This window comes from Oscarella lobularis, chromosome 4 (assembly GCF_947507565.1).
Source record: "Oscarella lobularis chromosome 4, ooOscLobu1.1, whole genome shotgun sequence".
In the NCBI taxonomy this organism is placed as follows: Eukaryota; Metazoa; Porifera; class Homoscleromorpha; order Homosclerophorida; family Oscarellidae; genus Oscarella; species Oscarella lobularis.
The window spans coordinates 931,945-948,430 of NC_089178.1; the positions used below are offsets into that span (position 1 = coordinate 931,945).

The following is a 16,486-nucleotide window of genomic DNA, read 5'->3' on the forward strand; positions in this document are numbered from 1 at the left end:
GAAATTTTATTTCAATAAAAACGAAAAAACAAACAGGCCTCTTCCTCTTCTTCGCGGGCAGTTTTTGTTGACGGGGTCTTGCCCAGGACCCCGGAGCAGTTTTTAATGATGGGGTCATGCTCAGGACCCCAAAGCCCCTACCAACGAAAATTAGTGCAAAATAGACAATACGTTCTATGCAAACCTGTCATCTTTATTTCCTCGTTTTTTATCTTTCCTTTTTGGGCTGTGAGTGCCTGCAGCTGAAATCAAGAAGACGCTTGCAGACACATATTTTGCTGTAGACGTCGTTCTCCCGGAGAAACCACCAATAAGAATAGTAGCTCTTAGAATGGGAGATGCACGCCGTGAGTGGGCAGTTTTCCTTCTCGGGGCCGCACAACCGCTTCAGCAGTTGATGTAGGCCTGCCCAGGAGACGTTGGCCTTTTAGACGTTATGGCCTCATACCAAAAGGAGGCATACAGGCAGTTTAGAAGACTGCAACTATAAGGAAGATTGCAAGTCTTCGTGGTCCCGCAGTTGGACCAACCCGTCATGCCGAGGACGTTGGGACAGCGGTCTACCTCTTCGTCATTCCTGAATCCTCTCTTCGAAGTTCATACCCACAATCCAGTCTATAGAACAAGAGAAAGTGTAATAAGCTAGAGCGGGCGTTCGAGGTTCTACACTCTTTCTGAGGGCTTTTTCGACCGAGAAGCCTCCGTTTACAAACTGTGATCACAAGCAAATGCTCTCTCAACGCATTTCAGCTCTCCAAAAGAGTTTAGACGATCTCGTAAGGGCGGAAAAGCACCAGAAACGTTCTCAAACTAACAAAGAGCTACATACCTGAATTGTTTCGCTGTTTTTCACCGTTCTCGTGGTCGCAGACGAGATGGTCACGTGGTTGAAAGTGCGTTAGTCGCGTCATGGCGTATCAACAGGGAGGTGGCTATCAACAGGGCGGCTATCAACAGGCCCCGACAGGATACCAGCAGCCCCCCGGTGGCTATCAGCAACCGGGCGGCTATCAGCAGCCTCCAGCGCGTCCACCAGCTCCAGGACCGCCCGATCAACAGTTTCTCTGGGGCGTTTTTCAGAGGTTTGTGTCGCAAGATGACTTTGAGAAGCAGACAGACGCCTCACTGCGGACAATGTAGAGTCGATAGAGATAGAAGCGGCGCAATCTCGGCGAACGAACTGCAGGAGGCCTTAAAAAACGGTACGATGACGCGAATTCCGTCAGTAATCGAAAATTGAAACTTACCTAGGCACGTGGATGCCTTTCAATCCGGAAACAGTTCGTCTGATGATCGGTCAGAGGCGAAATCACACGATTACGGGCATGACGTCCAGAATCTGACTTGATGTCATGTAGGAATGTTCGATCGCGATGGCAACGGAACGATCAATTTTCAAGAATTCGGATCCCTTTGGAAATACGTGACCGATTGGCAGACGACTTTCAAAACTTACGACCGCGACAACTCGGGATCGATCGACAGAAACGAACTAAAGATAGGCAAGCCTCAAAATAAAATAGAAAAAAAATAATTATTTATGTACCCTACCTTTTAGCTTTGACCAGCTTCGGTACGTAAAGCGAGATACGTTCTCTTGCGTTCGTTGTTCATTGTTTTTCAGGCTATCAGTTGTCGGATCGATTTTATACGGTGCTGGTGAAGAAATTTGATCGATCTGGCCGCGGTGTGATCAGTTTTGACGATTTCATCCAATGCTGTGTCTCTCTTCAAGTAAGAAATCATTCGACGTAGATTTTAGAAAATGGGCGGGATCGTGATGTTTCTATAGACGTTGACCGCTTCGTTTCGTCAGCACGACACAAGCCGGAACGGATGGATTCAGATCAATTACGAGCAGTTTCTCTCGCTCGTCTTTTCGTTGAAGACGTAGAGAAAAAGTGTCCGAATTCAACTGGAACGTTCAACGTTTTTTTTTGTCCTCTTTGTTGTTTTTCCTTGCTTTGCGTCAGCTAATACAAAAAAATGTTTAGAAAAATAATTGCAATGAAAAAACGCGCGTCACAGCGAGGGTAACCAGCTAGGGAGAGATTTTTCTATACGTCACGTTGCTGACGACGAGAAGCGACGTGGTTCGGACGTATCCGCACGCTTTGATTGTAGTCGTTTGAGTGACGGTGATTGGCTCGGAGTAGGACGGCGAACTCGCCGTGGGATCACTGCCGTCCGTCGTGTAATGAATGGTGGACCCAGTTTGAAGAATTTCCATGGAAATGGTCGCTGATGGGCCGGCGAACGTGCCGCCGTCCGACGTATTGACACATTGTCGGCACGAAATGATGACGAAATTGCGTCCATTCCACGTGTCGTTGTAGTAGAAATAAGGAAAGTTGTTGTGGACTAGCTGGTAAGCGTAGAAGTCGTTGTATCCGGTTCCCGGTTGCACGAGGGGCGGCGGCAACTTGTTGAGCTGAGCGACAGTCTAGAAGAAGAACAAAGTAGACCTTAGAGTTCAAGCAAAAAACAGACATACACCCATGAGGATTCGTCGAGTGCGATGGTAGTTAACAAGCCAGTCATGCATGTACAGACCATGCCACCTTGATCAATTGATGATATAGAAAAAATAAGAAAAATACGAAGTTTTTCGTACCTGCCAAATTCTGCCATTCTTTCATAGGCAAATAGCATAGAAAGTTGCTCGGAAGCCATGCTTCCCAAACTAATTGCCCCGCTGGAATTTCCCTTCGACGATTCGATAATGGAACGCGCGAGAGTGTCGATAGCTTGCAGGGCGGACAGATGAAGACCAACTTGCATAACCAAATGAGATTTGAAAAATCTTAGACGATGCGCTGGAATCCTACGTCACATATCACTACGAGTTATAATGCGAAGTGCAGAGCATACAGAGATTCTAAGGAGGCAACGGTATTGTTGAGTTCAGCCACGTGCGGAAGAGAAACGGGCTATATTGACCAAATCTATTACGAGAAGAGATCTGATCTATGTATGATTACCTTAGCGATGTCTGCTTTCTTGGCAAGATCGTCGGATGCTTTTCCATTCTTCGTCAAATCAGTCGTATATTCTGAAGCTAAGCTTTTAAGCTGATTGGCGAGATAATGGTCTCTAACGACACAGTGTCACGAGAGACGTCACAAAACTTCAGTTTCATTTATACCCGCGTCCTTCAGCTATGTAAGGAGTATTGAAATAAGACGTGTAGGCGTTCGCTATTTTGGTAGCCGAATCTGCATCTAATTCGTATCTCTGTTGGCACCAATCAGATATGAATTTCGCCTGCGACGACAAGTCATTGCCTCCCCACTACAAGTGACACTCGCCTACCTGAGTTGAGTTGGGATCCTCTTTGAGATAGTCATTAGGATTCCACACGAATTTAAGCACGGCATCGGTGCTCAAAGGAACCTAAACTTCGAGTAAAAAAATGCTCTCTTCAGGTCTAATATATGCGCTTACGGGACGCAAATCGCTCGTATTTATAATGACAGCAAACGTGGCATTCTTCTTTACGAACTGTTGGCCCTAAATTGAAGATGAGCGTTTTTGTGTACCGTTTCTTCTTTCCACACATGTATTTTTTACCTCTTCGTAGAATCTGGCTGGTGGCACCATTTCTGTCAATTGATTCGCATGCCCGTTCAACATCGCTGTATGAAAGTAAAGGCCACTGCCAGGCTGCAAGAGCTACAGAAGACACTGCTACTACATTTTGGTAATGACAAAATATTATTATTACATCAATATCTTGAACGAAGCCAGCACCTTCGTCCGTGAATATAATGTGAACTCCCTCAGGAATGTGCAGTAGGCCCTTGAGGCGAAACGCTCACACAAAAATTATTATTATAATTAATGAATTATGCATGCCTTTCTAAAGTAATTGGCCCCTTCGTCCCATAGATAGGTTATTAGGTCAGCATCAGGCTGAACAGCTCGAATCCACGCAGTCTGCAAAAACATGAGATTTAGGTTCGTAGTTAAACTTCAGCCCTCTTACTTGATTTCCGATGGCTGTGCTGATCAATTCCGCTTTTTCTTCATCAGAACAACCAGGACAAGGATATGAATAGTCATTGAGCCCTCTCAGCCCCACACTCCAAACAACTTCGCGATCCTAGAAAAAAAGAGAAAAGAACGCATCTCTAAACGAATGAATGAATAAAATAAACTGCTTACTTGAAGTTCAGCAATTCCTGATTTCCACGAGTACGCCATCAAATTAGGATACTTGGTCCAAGACCAGTAATCACTTCCATACAGCCAACGCGACGTATCCAGCGCCAATAAATTGAAGTGATGTTGGGTCAATACGAGACCCCTTCGACTGGCAAGTTTCAAGCTGAACTCGTCAGGAAACGGAATCGTTCCTTCAAAACAAAAACGAAGAGTGAACGCAGCTAATTATTAACTCAATTATTTTTTTCCTTTTACCGACGAGAAACATGTTTCCCTTCAGTCGAAGAAGCGTCTCAAACAAATTGTCCCACGTCGTTCTGTCGAACACGGCTTCTCCGAGCGGATCAGCCTTTGAAAATTTGACGTCATAAATCATTGCATTCGTTCGGTGCTCGCGAACTCGCCTTGGATCCTCCGAGCAAATCTTCGTCGTTAGTAAAAATGCATCTGTACTTGAAGATCGGCATGCTGTAGGAGAAGAGAACGTCGCCGGTCACTTCAACTCCATTAGGCTTGAACATTGGATCGTGATCAACCCAAATGTACCAAGGATCTGTAATAAAAACAATTTTCAAAATTTGACGACGTTACGAGTCGCGGACTCTCACCGACTCCCAAAATTTTCTCCGAGAACGTGTATCCCGCGTAGATGACGCCTCTGAGACCCATTCCAATTGCTACAATGCTTGTCGCATTTTTTCGAAAAGGATCGGTAGCGGAAAAGACGCAGTGACTTTCATTTCCATCCAAATTGCAGCCACTGTCCACCGGAAGGAAACTCGCGTCGATAATTCAATTTTAAAAAATGCAAATTTTCCTGCCTTGGTATCTTGAAAGCGGAGAGCCACGAGGCCGATGTCGAGCCAATAAAAACGGATACGAGTTGCGAGGGAACGCCAGCAAACGTTGTGTTTGTTGGACTGCTGGTCAATACAACCGGAGGATAGCCGAGGACTTTGTACCAATCTGCAAGGACGTGTTGTTGCTGTTGGGAAGAGAAGGAGATGATAAGTTTCTCACCTTGTTCGACGTCTCTCATAGCCAATTGGAGAGCTGGGCTGCTGTCTCCTTCGATGAAGACGAGGGGAGAGTCTCCAGCAAGCTGATCAGAAGAGACGCCAATGCACGAGGAAGCAAGCAGCAGGAGCGGTAACGTTAGCAACATTCTAAGCTCTGATTTTTGAGCAGTTTTGCTGCAGATAAGCGAAGCGCGCTACCAATCAAGTCACGTGCGCCTATCTATGGTGCGCCTGGGCGCCTGACTGTGCGCTTGTACATATTTAATTTAATTTAATTTTTACTGACACTACATCACTGTCCAAATGACATAAACCCGACGTGATGTCACATTTCTCACTGGTTGACAGTGTCTCTGATCTAACCACACCGCGCTGGATTCCAATGCAGTTTGCGCAATTGACATTTATTTACCGTGTATTTTTCCCATTTCTTCTCTGGGTCATAAGGTTCCCATCGACTTGCTGGGAAGATATGTTTATTTCGCTCATACCATCCTCGCAGCACCACTTTGCCAGCGTGGGACTGCAAAGAGAAGATTGTCATCTGTCACACTACAGTACTTTCTTACTTCATCTTTCTCAATTGAAGCGTCACTCAGGAGACGAATATCCTCGTGAACATCAAAATTGAACAGAGGACCTATAGAAAAAAAATCGTTTTATCGGGTAGTCTAGAGGCACGTTTACTCACCGCTTTTTCCTCTGGCGTGTGACACAATAAAATCGTAAAAAGTGAAATGCTAAATGAATAAATGAATAACTAAAAATTATTTAAATTTAGCACACACGTGAGGAATGATGAGATCTTCTTTAATGTACATCATCTCATCAGTTGACGCTCCTCTAGAAAATGAAAATTGAAGAAATGTAACAAATCATAATTCGAAAACTAACCTCAGTTCCGGAAAATCCTTTCTGAGTTCTTTGAGTGCTTTGGACAAAAACTGCCCAACGGAATTTCCCTTCTTCATCTAGATAGCCAAACTTTCGTTTTAATTAATATAAAAAGAAAGAATTTGCTTTCTTACCCTTAGCGTTCTCCTGTGACCCGATCCATCCCAATAGCTAAAAGTTATTTCAATGTCCTCATCTACAAAATATACGTCACACCATCTTTCCAACAAAGACAGGTATTTAATTCACTTTTCAACTTCTCCTGCTCTGTCTCCCATTCCTGTCGAAGTCTTTCTCTTTCCAGCCTCTCTAACTCCTAAGGAAGTACATATAGTAATTCTCTAAAGGAAGCTTTTGACTTGGTTGCTATACGTCTCTGTCCCTATCAGGTAAAAACGACGTATCGACGCTGGGATCTTTTCCCACTTTTTTCTTCTTCGTGGGAACTAAAGAAAAAATTCTATTCGAAATTTACCAAAAAGACCATTGACTCTACGTTCATAATCTTCTTCCTCTGTTTCCTCTTCCTCTTCTTCTTCGTCGTCATTCAAGTCAAAAGACAAGGTCGCCGTTTTTGAATTTTTCTTAATTTTATTGCCCTTTTGATCGAGTCTAAGCCAAGCAAAAAATTCACAAAGTTCGCCCCCCTTCAACATTTCTGCTAACCCTGCTTTGTTTTCATTTGGAAGCTGAGCCGCTAATTTTTTCTCGTGGTCTTTGATGACCAATTTTCGTTTTTCTTTCATTTGCTGAAGAGTCACCAATCCTACAGAAAAAAAATCGAACTGCATCGAAAATTTCGCTGCCTTTCTCGGAATACCTATGGTCTGCGATTTGAGCTGTTCTTCTACAAAATCAAAATGAGAAGAAAACTTTTTCTCCACTCCTGAGCGCTTTTCGTTGTCCTACAATGCGCTCTCCGTAACAAAAATGGATTTTTCGACACAAAACAAACTTCTGTGATCTTTTTCTTTAGTCGTTCCAACTCTTCGCGATCTTTTTCTCGCTGTTTCAGCAACGCAGCGGCTCGATTTGCTTCGGAAGAAGCTCCTTTGTAGTGAGCCATCTTTTCGTACTGTGGAGGATTAGCGCACGCTGCACTTATTATCAGATTAATGACGCGGTTTGCTGACGTCAGGCACAGACATACAAAAAACCCAGCGGAAAGGAGGTACTTTGCAAAAAAATGACCCAAACACAGTACTAGATAAAGCAAAAAATAAAAGTAATTTAGTGCCTCGTATCATGCATGCCACACCTCCTAATTACGGACCATTAGGCAGTGCGTTTACTACATTATTACATACCGGAGATGTAGTGTCCTTACTGCAGGTGTGCTTCCATTCTGTTCGTACATCTGTGATAGCTGGAAAGCCTTTGAGAAAAATAGGCAGTTTGTTAGTCTAGTTCTCCATGTCAACTCAGTTGTCAACTAAATCGTCCAACGCGTGTCTGTCTATTCATTAGCACACCATGCGGTGGCATTTGCATTTACTTCCGACCCATTTCGACGAACTAATACAGTAAACAGGCCATCATCAGGCCGTGCGGAGTGTGATCCCACAGCAGGGTCCAACTAATCGGCACTGCAAGAGGGATTGATAGTGACATTCTGTACCGCGTAATACCTGTCCAAAAAGTTCACAAATGCCTCCTGGGTTCGTTTAGACGACGTTTAGTCCATGTGTGGCAAAGAAATAAAATATGCAGTCAACAGCGAGTTGGCTTCCCTCAGCCTCCTGTTCCCATTCTTGGTGGTGGTTGTATCCGTCCAGCCTTGAAGTGAGAAACGCGCGAGACAAGACAGATCCGCGGCTCCTTTTAAAGTCAATCAGGATCGAAAATAAACAGGCACTGAACGCTCGAAACATCCGTGGAGCACTTTAATTTGTCGAATTAGGGAAGTGATCAATAGGGGGGCCGGGGCCGGGGCCACCTACCCATAAAAGCACTTGGCCTCGTCGTTTCTCCACCATTCGTACTCATCAACTCGCTATCACCGGCACCGCGATCGTGACGACGATGCTCCGTCTTTTCCTCACCGTGACCTTTCTGAGTTGCTTCGGCGACAGTGCTCCCCAGTCCTGTGCGAATCTACTACACCTCAATGACGCCAGCTTTCAACTCGACTACAAAGTTCCAACCGCATCGATGACGACATCGACCGCTAATGCGACCGACTGTATGGAAGAACTCCGCATTGCCTTATCTTACGAACAGTCGTGGATTCCGCGCGGACAAGAGAAAATCCGAAATCAGATCGTCGAACTGAATCACATTAGCGAATTGACCGCCGCGTCCGCCGATCCCGGGCCGAGAGTCCAACGTCGCAAAGCCGGAAGTAGACGAAAGCGTCGCATCTACGGCGTCGACGAGCGAACACAGGCCGATCCGAGATCGAAAGCGAACAAATATCCGTTCTCGGCAATCGTCAAAATCTCGACGGGTTGCACGGGCACGCAGATCAGCTCGCGTCACGTCCTCACGTCCGCCCACTGCATACACAATCGAACGGCGTACGTGCGAGGATATCGCACGCTCAAAGTGGGTCACCTTCGCACGGACACCGCCTTCGATTGGAGCCGCGTCCAATCGACGTTCCTTCCTCTCGGATGGACGCGCGGCAGTGCGACGATCGCGCCGCGATACGACTACGCGCTTCTCGAACTGAAGAGTAATAGTAATTACGTTTGGATGCCGACGACGGTGAGCGAGGGATCCCGACACGGCTTTCACGCGCAGATCTACTTCTGCGGCTACGACGAGGACTGCGAATCGGCGTGCTGTCGATATTGCCGGGTCGTCGAGCAAGACGACGACGTTCTCTACTTTCGTTGCGACGCTGCGCCGGGAAGTTCGGGGGCGGGAGTCCACGTAAAACTCAAGGGTCGAAATCGTAGAGTCGTCGCGGTTTTTTCGGGAAATCGTTGGCGAGCAACGATCGCCGGCTACAATCATTTTAACGCTGCCGTTCGACTGACGTCGCCCAAGGTGGCACAAATCTGCAGATGGCTCGGTTGTTGTCCCCTCGACAACGTTTACTACTACCAGAGCAAAGAGAGTACTTGCCGAAGGATGAAATGTCACAAATATTGCCCGCCGCCGCCGCTTCCAACCACGACTTCGCCTCCGCCAACAACTACGGCGCCTCTACCAACAACTACTGCGCCTCTACCAACAACTACTGCGCCTCTACCAACAACTACTGCGCCTCTACCAACAACTACTGCGCCTCTACCAACAACTACTGCGCCTCCTCCAACACCAACAACTCGTAATCAAACGACACCAACACTTGCTACTACCGAATCCACGGCAACAACGCTCCCTACGACATCTCTACCGACGCGTCACAGTGTCACTAACCAATCTATACGGAATGGAACTAACTAACGAGTAAAGAGGGGCGGAGACCGAGCTTTAGATACCAAAGACGACTGTACTAACAGTTAGATGACGTTGAAAGACCTCCACTTTTTTTTATCGCTCTTCTCTTTGCATGCATGACACAGCAGGTTCCGAGTGTTTATTATTAATAAACAAAAAGTTCATTGGATTGCTGTAGGGTCCGGTTCGTTCCATTTACTCACCTTTGTAAACCGGTTTTCTCTTCTCCTTAAACGCCTTCAATCCCTCGATTCGATCCTTCGTAGGAATGACCTAAAAAAAAAAACCAGACAGTGCATCTTCCCTCCCTCCCTTCCCCTCTCCCCTCGCACACCTGAGCGTAACAAGCTTCTTCAAACTGAAGTCCAGTAGCAAGGTCCACCTAATTGTTGTTACAGCGACGCTGTCTATACATCTAATCTCTCTTATCTGACTTGCATGCCACTATTAATAGCCGTCTTGGCCATCTTCAAGGCAATAGGCCCCTACAAATCCAATCAATGAACCGACGCGGCACAGAAACGCGCCGCAATTTTCCGAGTCTCCCCCACTACCTGAGGCAGAATTTCGCTAGCCAAAGCCAACGCGGCGTCGTACGCCGATTGCGATGGATCCGCCAGTCGATCGACTAATCCAATTGAATGAGCCTCTTTACCACTTACCAGTCGTCCGGTAAAAATCAACTCCTTGCCTCGAGACAATCCAACGAGACGAGGCAATCTCTGCGTGCCACCTTCGATTCGGAACCGTTCTAATTAACAAGAGGACCCCCAACCCTTCACGTCCCATTACCCCCTCCAGGTATAATGGCGAGTTTAGTCTCCACCAATCCCATTTTCGTCGATTCCGCTTCGAAAGAAAATACGATAAGGGGGGGACAACAATCAGCCAAATTGATTTTTTACCGGCGGTTCTCAAGTCGCACGTCAGCGCTATTTCGAGTCCTCCACCGACGGCTATTCCGTCGATCGCGCCGATCAACGGTTGGGGCACGTTCGCTAGATTTCCCAATATCGATCTCATTCGCGAAACGGCCGGTCCGACGTCTTCGGCTCGCATCGTCGCGCGCTCTTTCAAGTCGGCGCCCGCGCAAAATATGCCGTCGACGTCGCTTTTGATGACGACGACTCGAATTTCGTTCGAAAATCGAATGAAGTCGAGAACTTCGCCGAGCTGTAGATGGGCGCGCGCGCGCGTTCAACGGAGGCGTTCTTCTTTTTTTCTTTCTTTTTTGTTCTAAACGTACTTGAGATACTAATTGGCGTCCGATTGCGTTTCGAGTCTGAGGTCTGTTGATCGCTATGACGCCGATTCCTACGCGGAATGCGGAACTTTGTCGTTGTTGTTGCAAAGAAGCGAGTCTGGGTTACGTACGCCCACCTTTTTTCTCGCCGTCTAAGACGTCTAATCGAATTTCTCTAGCTTGATCGCTTAGATGAGTGCTAAATGGGATTGCCCATTGTCTCGGTAAAAGCCTGGCGGGCCGCAATTTCGAGAACAACGAGGCGGCGGCCATAAACATCGAATACGGGTCTTGTTTTCGATGCATGTGATCTCTAAACCAAAAAATCAGGTCGGTCTTTTTCCACAGAACCCATTAAAATTTAAACGCAAGAGCAAGTCTTCCAGATGCGGTTGATAGCCTCTTTCGACCAGCCTGGATACAACTAAAAAGACAATTAATTAATTAATTAATTAAAACGAGCACGCTCAATTCTACAATATAGGTCTTACCACTGAACAAAAAGAAAGAATATTCTTTGAATTTTTTATGAGTTTCGACCATGTTGTCAAAAGCCGGATGTTGGGCGAAACGAATTCTCCAATGATCCGACATCAACTGAACCCGAAATCGGAGTACGGAACTCAGCACGTCACGAATGATATTCATCACGGAAGACGCTCTTTTCGTCAGAAGAGACCGATACAGCATCGTATTCAGATAGCTATTGTGACAGCTTTGCAATTCATCCAGGCCACCCGTCTAAAACACATGAATTGATAAGGAGATTCGCGTACTCATAACTGTGTACGAGTTTCGACAATTTCTCCTGAAATTCTTTCCAGCTGACGTTCAATATCTGATTGACGACGTAGCCACTCATCACATTGACAAAATGTTGCATCTCGTGTCGAAATAGGTGCAATTTGTGATACTGCTCGCCCTTTCGTTGCATCTGCAGACCTGTGAAAATTAATTACAAATAAATAAATTAATTAATTGTAGCCCTACGCTGCGTACCGCTTCTTTTCAATCGTATTCCTATCTCCTTTAGTACCCACGACGCTCTTTTTAATTGGAGCATAAAGCAAAATAGCTAATACTCACGTGAAGAAAAGAACCCAGAACCAATTCAGATCTTACCTTGTTATACTTAGCAATAGAGCTTTCCGTTATGACAATATTCAGAGGCCATTCAATCTGCAGAAGCGAGACTGTTACTACAAAAAAAACATGAAACAAGGAGCCTCGCCTCGTATCGTAGCTGAAGAAAATCCAAAGAGCCAACATCTGAAAAGAAAATAGAATAAAACTGCGAGAGTACTATTACTCTTTGGCTGTACCGTACCGAATGGATTGAGCACGGCGGGAATATGCTTGAGAGCAAAGCCCAAGTTGAAAGTGCAATCTGAATCGCGATGAAGTGACGCCTGCAATGACTGGGCGAGAAGCCCGTTGAGAAAAGGATACGAACAAAGTTCGATCACACTAACACCAGACGCAATCTACAGAGACGATAAAAAGAAAGCAATTTTCCTCCCTTCGTCGCGTTTACCTTATGAAAGAGACTGTCAGTCAAAGCGTGCCCGAATTCGCCGTCTTCAAGTAAAAGAAATAAGCGAATCGCTTCGAAGTGTTCTCCTATCTTCAAGTCTTGCATGAAGTACTTGAGAATGATGCTATTCACTAGTTCCACCCTATAAAGCACCCAACCCTTTCGCTAATGCATCAATATACGAAAGAGCTATTCGTACTGAGATTCGAGGGGAGCGAGAATTGAGCGAGCAATCAAATTGGGCAAAACCGAGCCAGCATCCAAACTCAACAACTCGTCGTCCTGTGACGAAGCATCTACAACTTTTCCAATTAAATCGCCATCGGGTCGATCCCCTAATAAGCAAGCCAATGACATCAGCAAAAAAACCTTTTTATTATTAATTCTCACCGAGACAACCGAAGTCGTCCTTGTAGCGCTCAATTCCAGCTCGAAACATAGCCAAAACGGGATCAGCCCAAACATTAAATTCCTCGCCTGGTAATTTTAATTTTAGAAGCATGACAACTTAACGCCGGCGGACGCGGCTTACCTTGCGGCGCTGTCTCGTCTCGAACGTCGTTTTCACGAAATTTTAGAGGGTACATCAAGTTTTGAATTGTCGACGGGGGAGCCGCTCCTCTCGTTGAATGGTACACCGGAAAATCGGAGTCCTCTTCTCGAGGATATAGAAGATCTTGGACGACAGACGGAGGAGCTTGACCGCGACTTGAACGTACGCCATCTGCTTCCTTGTCGTCTACGAGAATTTTTTCTGCTATTTCATCGTCTGTCGCCGTTTCCTTGACGACTTCTTCTTCCTTATTTTCGCTATATACTGCAGTTAAATCATCGCCTTTCTCTGCTTCTTCTTCTTCTTCTTCTTCTTCTGCCGTTGTTTTAGCAAGTGAATCTACATTACCATCATCCCCGTTCTCCTCTTCCGTATCTCCTACGCCTTCAATGTGTCTCATAGCCTCTTCGACTATCACCAAGGAAGACTTTTCGTCCGATTGAGGCTCAGGAAGAATTTCTAGCGGTTTTAACTCTTCCTCGTCATCCTCGGCGTTTTTCGCTGGAGCTTCAATCCAATAAGAGTCGTCTTCCCTCAAAAACTTTCTTCTTTCCTCGTCAAGCTCGGCTCTTTTTATTCTCCACGAAGCTCTCTCTTCTCGCTTCGCTGCCTCTCGCGAGAGTTCCTCGTAGTGCGCAACCAATTCTTCTCTAAGAAGAAATCAAGAAATCGCAACACCATTCCTACGGGAATCCATTCGACTTTCAATTTTCAACAGCTAAAATTTTCGAACCCAAAGGCATATAATATACCAACACCCTTCAGTTTTACATAACAAGCGCGAGGAAAACAGTGACGGCACCTCGGAGGAAATCTCACTAATGAACTGTTTATGGGAACCCCTCCGAATAAAGTATTTAATTATTAGTTGACTCACTTCACTCTCTCTTTAAGTTCTTGATCCAGTTGCGCTTCCAAAGCCTCTTTGTCCGCCAGAACTTGCATCCGTTTTAGATCTTCTTCTCGTTCTTGCTTGGCAGCCGACTCTTTTCTCTACAGACAAAGCGTAATTAAATAAAGAAGTGTGGATGTTTCTGGATGGTCGTCGTGCCTCGATGCTTTCCTCTAGCTGCTTCTTAAGTGATTCTAGTAATTGTCTCTTCTTTTCGTCTTCCTTTTCCCGCTGCTGCATCCTCAGATCTTCGTCTCGTTGAATCGCCTCGATTGCTTTATGCCTTTTTGCTACGGCCTCGTCAAACGTCTCCTTCTTTCTATCAAACTCCTAAACCGGAGATAAAGACACGAACAATTTCACCGAAATACTCACCAGCTGCCTTTTTATCCTATCAGCGTTCTCTATTTTACTCTCAACGTCGCTCCTATACAACTTCGGGAAAAGAGAGAAGAATATCTAATCAATTACAGCATGCTTTTTATTTCGAACACTTACTTGGCACTTTTCCTCTAATTCGTGAAGACTGTCCATAGTCCAGCATAGTTTTAGTGGAGGAGGCGAAAGATTGCGTTCCAGCAAAACGTTCTATAAGAGAAAAAAAAATGAAAGCATTTTAGAAGCGCGATGCTGCAATCTTTACTTTCGGACAGCAGACTCGGAGAAGATTAACAGACTTGCCACAAACTAAAATTTCGCGTTTCCACTTGGAGAGAAAAGTGGGAATCGAATTTTCAGACGTCGCAATCGTGTAGCCGTGAGTCCAGAAGTATACACCTAGAGATCTCCCTAAACAGTTCGCGGGGAAAGACCGAGAGAGTGCCTGACCTCGAAACGATAGATACTGCTCATTCATTCGTATCATCAATTCACCGCAGGGATCAGAAAGAATCCCGTAGAATATCCAGCCATGCAAAAACCTGTAGAAGCATTTTTGTCACTAATAAAAAAAAATTCGCTAGTCAATCCTTCGCTCTTGCCATAAATAAGGATGTAAGGATTTCTCCAGAAAGAAGAGAAGCAGCGTGTAATGAGGTGAACTCGCACACTTCACAGTAGTATCATACAAATAAGACAACAGCTCAATTCCCTGGCGTCAACGGTTGAAGAAAAAAAAACAATGATAAATGGTTTTCACTAAAAGTACGACCTTGGGCATAGCGGGAGAACGCGGATTCTGACGAGTGCCACAAAGATCCCCAAGAAAACTAATTGACGTCACAAAAACTAATGTAGACACAAAGAGAACTTCTTTTTTTACTCACCCAAGCTGGTCTCCTAGATTGCGCACGCAATCTAACAAGCCAAGCAAAGACAAATCTAAGACAAGCACGCGTGACGGCACAAAAGAAGTCCCTTTCTCGTTCGAATACCTTTCTTCTCGATTGCTACAACACAGGCTCTGTATTGATGAAGGTACTTTTCCAGAGCGAGACCAAACGCGTGGGAAATGAGTCCGCCGCTATTTTCCGGACAACTTCCGCCACATTTCGCGGCCAAATGATCAAGACGAATATAATCGCGACCAATGACGCAAAATTCCTCGAGCAGCGCCTTCGTGCTGACGGGACTGCAACCCGTTTTTGTGACGTCAGAAGAAACGGCAAAATCGAGACAATTCTAAGCAATCAAATAGATGATTACGAGAGATTCGTAATGAGAGCGAGACTACCTCGTCGAATAAGAACACCCGAGAAGAAATTCCAAGAATAACTTGATACGAAGCGTCAACGAGATCGTTCTCATGTAGAATTTTAAGAGAAGGCGGAGCTTCTTTTGATAGAGCGGCTACATTGCTCTGATGTAGTTGATACGCCGCGTCAAAATCGCCGCATTTCGCCTCGGTAAAATAAGATTCACAACAGCGACTCGTTGTATTAGAACGAAAATTGAAAATTTCCTCTGATGACGTCAAATCAATTCCCTCGTCATCGTCATCGAGATTACGTTGCCTCGATTTTACAGGAAGTCTCTGAATATGAGTGAGACCGGAGCCAGGATCTCGTTGAAACAACTAGAAAATTCGCAATTAAAAATAATATTAATTATTCCTTCAGCAACTGACCTCGTTGAAGCTGTCCGTTTCTCGGCTTGGAATCTCGGCTTCAAACAGGTCGCTGGAGTAATGAAGATAAGGACGACCGCCCGGATTCGGCTCAACGGAAGAAAGAGACGAGTCGGAAAAGAATAAGGCATTCGAAGGCAGAACGCAAACACTAGGCTATAAGAAATATGAATGACGACGATGACGGCGTGGAAGAGAGTAAAAAAAAGTGCCTGTACCTTGTGCGTCGGAAATTCGTATAATTTCCTGGGTTTTTGATTTGTGTCGATATTTGTTAGGCAAAGAAGAAAACGCAAAATAGATTCTTTTTCGGTGAACGAATCTATTAGCAGACGTCTTTTTTTGGAAAAATTGCTCCCATAGGTTAGGTTTTAAATTTTCTCGCCTGAAGAGTGAAATTGGAGCAGGTTTTCTTCGATTTGATTGGCTGCGTCGAAGTTTCTCGTTATTCGCATTTCGTAGAGTTTTCCCGCGAGTTCGTCGTAGCTCGACATTCCTCGTCGTTTCTGTCGCCGTTTCAAGACATTTTCAAAAGCGATTCGCTTAAGACGACGAACGAGCGACGCCGATTCGGCTCGTTTTTCTCCCCGGCATCGAAGTCGCCTTTCGTACGTTGTTCGCGTCGTCTGGCACAGAGAGCACACCAAACTAAACACACTGTAGTCGACGGTAGTTGCTGACATGAAAATAATCGAGCAAAAAGGGAGAAAAAAAGCGAAAAGCGCGGAGAGAAGT

General features: G+C 45.4%; 6 protein-coding genes across 13 annotated transcripts; 2 read left to right on the forward strand and 4 right to left on the reverse strand.

The window, feature by feature from the left end:
- The first annotated feature begins 898 nt into the window (after positions 1-898).
- On the forward strand, positions 899-2,002 carry LOC136186820 (programmed cell death protein 6-like). Its single transcript, XM_065974291.1, has 7 exons — positions 899-1,082; positions 1,141-1,202; positions 1,252-1,296; positions 1,359-1,502; positions 1,559-1,573; positions 1,625-1,734; positions 1,793-2,002. The coding sequence occupies exons 1-7, from the start codon at positions 910-912 to the stop codon at positions 1,892-1,894; spliced, it is 651 nt and encodes a 216-aa protein (XP_065830363.1). The 5' UTR covers positions 899-909; the 3' UTR covers positions 1,895-2,002.
- On the reverse strand, positions 1,808-5,344 carry LOC136186803 (uncharacterized). The gene is made up of 18 exons (XM_065974267.1): positions 5,185-5,344; positions 4,986-5,130; positions 4,773-4,924; positions 4,569-4,717; positions 4,420-4,513; positions 4,165-4,355; positions 3,986-4,102; positions 3,856-3,936; positions 3,725-3,799; positions 3,571-3,672; positions 3,445-3,510; positions 3,313-3,393; positions 3,146-3,264; positions 2,982-3,093; positions 2,872-2,930; positions 2,615-2,824; positions 2,495-2,561; positions 1,808-2,443 (listed from the first exon to the last, which is right to left on the reverse strand). The coding sequence occupies exons 1-18, from the start codon at positions 5,327-5,329 to the stop codon at positions 2,042-2,044; spliced, it is 2,367 nt and encodes a 788-aa protein (XP_065830339.1). The 5' UTR covers positions 5,330-5,344; the 3' UTR covers positions 1,808-2,041.
- Positions 5,345-5,418: 74 nt separating this feature from the next.
- Positions 5,419-9,470, reverse strand: LOC136186693 (protein FAM50A-like). Of its 8 annotated transcripts, none has more exons than XM_065974145.1 (16): positions 8,018-9,470; positions 7,706-7,958; positions 7,385-7,452; positions 7,228-7,280; positions 7,033-7,172; positions 6,898-6,982; positions 6,574-6,843; positions 6,450-6,523; positions 6,327-6,393; positions 6,212-6,273; positions 6,078-6,154; positions 5,972-6,026; positions 5,875-5,923; positions 5,753-5,823; positions 5,596-5,706; positions 5,419-5,541 (listed from the first exon to the last, which is right to left on the reverse strand). In XM_065974145.1, the coding sequence occupies exons 3-16, from the start codon at positions 7,432-7,434 to the stop codon at positions 5,518-5,520; spliced, it is 1,188 nt and encodes a 395-aa protein (XP_065830217.1). In that variant the 5' UTR covers positions 7,435-7,452; positions 7,706-7,958; positions 8,018-9,470; the 3' UTR covers positions 5,419-5,517. The 8 variants fall into 8 exon arrangements, with proteins under 8 accessions (XP_065830217.1, XP_065830216.1, XP_065830219.1 ...); XM_065974144.1 differs by having other exon boundaries at positions 7,385-7,653; positions 8,018-9,469; XM_065974147.1 differs by having other exon boundaries at positions 6,574-6,689; positions 6,744-6,843; positions 7,385-7,958; positions 8,018-9,449.
- On the forward strand, positions 7,881-9,633 carry LOC136186692 (serine protease 23-like). The gene has a single exon (XM_065974140.1). The coding sequence runs from the start codon at positions 8,100-8,102 to the stop codon at positions 9,468-9,470; it is 1,371 nt and encodes a 456-aa protein (XP_065830212.1). The 5' UTR covers positions 7,881-8,099; the 3' UTR covers positions 9,471-9,633.
- LOC136186694 (methylglutaconyl-CoA hydratase, mitochondrial-like) lies at positions 9,589-11,017 on the reverse strand. The gene is made up of 8 exons (XM_065974150.1): positions 10,845-11,017; positions 10,711-10,778; positions 10,370-10,637; positions 10,257-10,313; positions 10,019-10,197; positions 9,899-9,949; positions 9,799-9,846; positions 9,589-9,737 (listed from the first exon to the last, which is right to left on the reverse strand). The coding sequence occupies exons 1-8, from the start codon at positions 11,011-11,013 to the stop codon at positions 9,660-9,662; spliced, it is 918 nt and encodes a 305-aa protein (XP_065830222.1). The 5' UTR covers positions 11,014-11,017; the 3' UTR covers positions 9,589-9,659.
- On the reverse strand, positions 10,991-16,476 carry LOC136186691 (gamma-tubulin complex component 6-like). Its single transcript, XM_065974139.1, has 25 exons — positions 16,137-16,476; positions 15,970-16,073; positions 15,752-15,907; positions 15,359-15,700; positions 15,060-15,306; positions 14,952-15,006; positions 14,837-14,894; positions 14,667-14,776; positions 14,515-14,606; positions 14,330-14,463; positions 14,185-14,274; positions 14,062-14,121; positions 13,846-14,016; positions 13,672-13,787; positions 12,774-13,444; positions 12,632-12,718; positions 12,441-12,576; positions 12,242-12,383; positions 12,035-12,191; positions 11,939-11,976; positions 11,830-11,886; positions 11,707-11,782; positions 11,498-11,649; positions 11,199-11,448; positions 10,991-11,131 (listed from the first exon to the last, which is right to left on the reverse strand). The coding sequence occupies exons 1-25, from the start codon at positions 16,432-16,434 to the stop codon at positions 11,034-11,036; spliced, it is 3,897 nt and encodes a 1,298-aa protein (XP_065830211.1). The 5' UTR covers positions 16,435-16,476; the 3' UTR covers positions 10,991-11,033.
- Positions 16,477-16,486: the final 10 nt, after the last annotated feature.

Bases quoted from the DNA above. Each gene is read 5' to 3' on its own strand.
- LOC136186694 (XM_065974150.1), bottom strand. From the start codon at position 11,013: ATGCATCGAAAACAAGACCCGTATTCGATGTTTATGGCCGCCGCCTCG. The intron at 9,950-10,018 runs GTAGTGGGGGAG...TTGGATTTGTAG, and splicing joins CTAGCGAAATTCTGCCTCAG to GGGCCTATTGCCTTGAAGAT. The intron at 9,847-9,898 runs GTCAGATAAGAG...AACAACAATTAG, and splicing joins CTATTAATAGTGGCATGCAA to GTGGACCTTGCTACTGGACT.
- LOC136186803 (XM_065974267.1), bottom strand. From the start codon at position 5,329: ATGTTGCTAACGTTACCGCTCCTGCTGCTTGCTTCCTCGTGCATTGGC. The intron at 4,718-4,772 runs GTGAGAGTCCGC...TTTTTATTACAG, and splicing joins GGAGAAAATTTTGGGAGTCG to ATCCTTGGTACATTTGGGTT. The intron at 3,511-3,570 runs GTAAAAAATACA...TCTTCAATTTAG, and splicing joins CAGCCAGATTCTACGAAGAG to GGCCAACAGTTCGTAAAGAA.
- LOC136186691 (XM_065974139.1), bottom strand. From the start codon at position 16,434: ATGTCAGCAACTACCGTCGACTACAGTGTGTTTAGTTTGGTGTGCTCT. The intron at 14,895-14,951 runs GTGAGTAAAAAA...GACGTCAATTAG, and splicing joins AATCTAGGAGACCAGCTTGG to TTTTCTTGGGGATCTTTGTG. The intron at 13,445-13,671 runs GTGAGTCAACTA...ATTTCTTCTTAG, and splicing joins GAACTTAAAGAGAGAGTGAA to AGAAGAATTGGTTGCGCACT.
- LOC136186692 (XM_065974140.1), top strand. From the start codon at position 8,100: ATGCTCCGTCTTTTCCTCACCGTGACCTTTCTGAGTTGCTTCGGCGAC.
- LOC136186693 (XM_065974145.1), bottom strand. From the start codon at position 7,434: ATGTACGAACAGAATGGAAGCACACCTGCAGTAAGGACACTACATCTC. The intron at 5,924-5,971 runs GTGTGTGCTAAA...TTATTCATTTAG, and splicing joins AAGATCTCATCATTCCTCAC to CATTTCACTTTTTACGATTT. The intron at 5,707-5,752 runs GTAAGAAAGTAC...TTCTCTTTGCAG, and splicing joins CTTCAATTGAGAAAGATGAA to TCCCACGCTGGCAAAGTGGT.
- LOC136186820 (XM_065974291.1), top strand. From the start codon at position 910: ATGGCGTATCAACAGGGAGGTGGCTATCAACAGGGCGGCTATCAACAG. The intron at 1,297-1,358 runs GTCAGAGGCGAA...GATGTCATGTAG, and splicing joins AACAGTTCGTCTGATGATCG to GAATGTTCGATCGCGATGGC. The intron at 1,735-1,792 runs GTAAGAAATCAT...ATGTTTCTATAG, and splicing joins AATGCTGTGTCTCTCTTCAA to ACGTTGACCGCTTCGTTTCG.